This window comes from Otolemur garnettii, unplaced genomic scaffold (assembly GCF_000181295.1).
Source record: "Otolemur garnettii isolate 467f Iridium unplaced genomic scaffold, OtoGar3 scaffold00213, whole genome shotgun sequence".
Lineage (NCBI taxonomy): Eukaryota > Metazoa > Chordata > Mammalia > Primates > Galagidae > Otolemur > Otolemur garnettii.
In genome coordinates, this window is record NW_003852608.1 from 332,927 (window position 1) to 336,558 (window position 3,632).

Consider the following 3,632-nt stretch of genomic DNA (forward strand, 5'->3'; position numbering starts at 1 on the left):
AAAAAAAAAAAAAAAAGACAGACTCACCATTTCTGTACCACTGGATCTCTGGCTGGAAATGCTTAATGTCAGGAGTGATGACTACACGACAGCCGAGACTCATCGTCTCTCCCTCTCTCCCAAAGGACACGTCAAACTTGTCATCAAAGTGGATCTCAAACTTGGATGCGTAACCATAAGGGGTCACACCAACTGGGCACAGTGAAAACAAATATCTGTAATTTATTTTTTCCTTATTAAAGAGACACAGGCATTTTAATAATCATGGGCAGAAAGCGGTCATAACAAAGACTAATCAAGTGATCTCTATGGGGAAAGATGAAGTACTATATAACAAGTCTACAGAGCACATGCATGCATCATTTGCATGGAAATTCTTCATCGGGAAGCTAAATGATGGTTTTTATTACTATAATAAATAGAAATGAAAGGGTCAATTTTAATGCCTTAAATGCAAATTAATATCATATTTAACCTAGACTTAAATTGATGGCGATAATATATGTACTTTTTAATTCTAGATTTTGACATAATTTAAACTCTACTGCTTATCCTCTTGGGACACAAAACCCGTATCAATTACTCATAAAAATAAAATTTTTCATCTGACCAGGGACTAATAACAAAAATATTTAAGGAGTTCGGGAGGGACCTGGAACATATTCTCCTGAGTAAAGTATCTTAAGAATGGAGAAAAAAGTATCCAATGTACTCGGTACTTCTATGAAACCTACTTATATTTACTCACACTTTCTTATGAAAGATAGAACACAACTATAGCCCAGGACCCAAGATGAAGGAGAGAGGAGAGAGAAGGAGTGGGAAGGGAGGGGAGGGGGGAGGTTTGATAGAGGGAGGGTAAAAGGCAGGACCACACCTATGGAGCATATTGCAAGGGTACAAGTCAAATCTGTCAAGTGTAGAACATAAATGACTTAACACAATAATCAAGTAAATGAGGTGAAAGCTATGTTGATTGGTTTGATGTAAGCACGTCAGATTGTATAAAAAAAATCAACACATTGTACCCCATATATGTATAAATGTATTCATGATCTATGTGTATTTGACTTAATAATAATATATATGTATGTATGTATATATATATATATATGGAGTTCAAAGAACTCAATATCAAAAAAACAAATAATCTGACTTAAAAATGGGCAAAAGATCCAGACAGACATTTCTCAAAAGAAGACATGCAAATGGCCAACAAGTATGTGGAAAAAATACTACAGCCTCACTCATCATCAGAGAAAAGGAAATCACAGCTACAAAACTAAAAAAAGCCAGTTAAAGTGGCTTTTACCAGGCCCAGCGTGGTGGCTCACACCTACAATCCTAGCACCCTGGGAGGCTAAAGTGGGCTGATTGCTTGAACTCACAAGTTCAAGACCAGCCTGAGCAAAAGCAAGAACCTATCTCTACTGAAAATAGAAAAACTGAAGCAAGAGGATCACTTCAGCCCGAGTTGGATGTTGCTGTGAGCTATGATGCTACAGCTTTACCCAGAGCGACAGCTTGACACTCTATCTCAAAAATTTAAACAAAAAAGGCTTTTATCAGTAAGACAGGCAATAGGGCATATTGACAAGGATGTGGAGAAAGGGGAAGCCTTATACAATGTTGTGAGATATAAATTATCACAGTCCTAAGGAGGTTCCTTCAAAAACTAAAAATAGAACTACCATATGACCCAGCAACCCCACTGCTGGGTATACACCTAAAAGCAAGGAAATCAGTATATTGAAGAGATATCTGCACTGTTCACAGTAGCTAAGATATCATTGTTCTACCTGTGTTCACCAGTGGATGAAAAGATAGAAAAATGTGACACATATACACGATGGAATATTATTCAGCCATAACAAAGAATGGAGTCCTGTCATTTGCAACAACACCGATGGAACTGGAGGACATTATGTTCAGTGAAAGAAGCCAGGCCCAGAAAAGTGAACCTTGCATGTTCTCAATCACATGTGAGAGCTAAAAAAACAATTGATCTCACAGACAGAGGCCACAACCATGGCTATCAGAGGGTAGGAAGAGCAATGGGGAGGGAGGATAAAGACAGGGTGGTTAATGGGTATAAAAATAGTTAGAAAGAATAACATCTAGTGTTCGGCAGCACAAAAGGATGACTTTAGTCAACAAATATTTAGTGTATTTCAAAACAACTAGAAGAGTGGAATTGAAATGTTCCTAAGATAAGAAATGATGAATGTTTGAAGTGATGGATATCCCAATTGTCCTCATTTGATCATTTAACATTGTATGCTTATATCAAAGTATCACATGTACCCATAAGTAGGAATAATTATTATGTATCCATAATAATTTTTTAAAATTAATTTGTACTCAGGAGGCTGAGGCAAGAGAATGGCCTAAGCCCAAGAGCTAGAGGCTGCTGTGAGCTGTGATGTCACAGCACTCTACCAAGGGTGACAAAATAAGAGTCTGTCTCTTAAAAAAAAAAGAAAGAAAGAAAGAAAAAGAAAATAATTAATTAAAAAAACTTTTTTTAAATGGAGTTTTTCAGGCTGGGTGTCGTGGCTCACGCCTGTAATCCTAGCACCTTGGGAGAGGCCCAGATGGATGGATTGCTTGAGTTTAGAAGTTTGAGACCAGCTGGAGCAAGAGTGAGACTCCATCTCTACTAAAAATAGAAAAATTAGCCAGATGATCTGGTGGATGTCTGTCATGCCAGCTACTGGGAGGCTGAAGCAGGAGATCGCTTGAGCCAGGAATTGGAGGTTACTGTGAGCTACACTGATGCTATGGCATTCTAGCCTGGGCAACGGAGTGAGACTGTCTCAAAAGACTTGGCATAAAAAATGGAATTTTTCAGTAAGTTGCTTCAGTTTCTTTAATGATCTGAGTTTTTTAAAAAGGCATAAGAACATCAATGGGAGAAAATGGAAAAGTTTGAAATATTTGAATTTTTCAGATTTTTCTTGGAAATACCTTTTTATAAATTGAGCAAATGCTTAGCAGCATCAATTCTCCTAGGTTTCATTTTCTCTTTTCACAAAAGAAAGGACTAGGGGGAGAAATGACTGTTCATTGATGGGCTGTTACGTGCCAGGCTCCTCACAGTTGATGTGTCATCTATTTCTTGCAACAACTCCAGGCCATAGATATTAATTTGTCCTTTCTTTCACATGGGGGTCTGGAGGCCCACAGAGGTAATGTACAGCTAGTGCCAGGATGTCACAGGTAGTAGGAGTGAAATTGAAACTCAAACTCATAACTTCCCAAATCAAAAGCTTAGGCCCTTTTACAGATATTTCATCTTTCCTTCTAAGTCCTCTCAGTATTAACCTGAAAAATGCAAACTCATCTTTAGTAAAAGGTGAAAGATTTGTGCGATGTGAAGAGAAACCAGAGTATGCAAACTAATCTTTATTGAGTTCAAATTTTGCTAAATATTGTTCCAAGTATTTAAAAATTACTAACTCAAACCCCATAATAATCCTATTAAGTGAGTACCATTATTATCTCTATTTTATTTATTTATTTTGAGACAGATTCTCACTAAGTCGTCCTTGGTAGAGTGCTGTGGCATCACAGCTCACAGCAACCTCAAACTCTTGGGCTTAAGTGATTCTCTTGCCTCAGCCTCCCAAGTA

General features: G+C 37.6%; 1 protein-coding gene across 2 annotated transcripts in view; it reads right to left on the reverse strand.

The window, feature by feature from the left end:
* The window catches only part of MYOM1 (myomesin 1), a 118,465-nt gene that overhangs the window by 85,526 nt on the left and 29,307 nt on the right, over positions 1-3,632 (reverse strand). For both annotated transcript variants that reach the window (XM_003801614.3, XM_003801613.2), the window contains exon 8: positions 28-192. In XM_003801614.3, the coding sequence (XP_003801662.2) occupies positions 28-192 (165 nt within the window). The remainder of the gene's footprint in view (positions 1-27; positions 193-3,632) is intronic.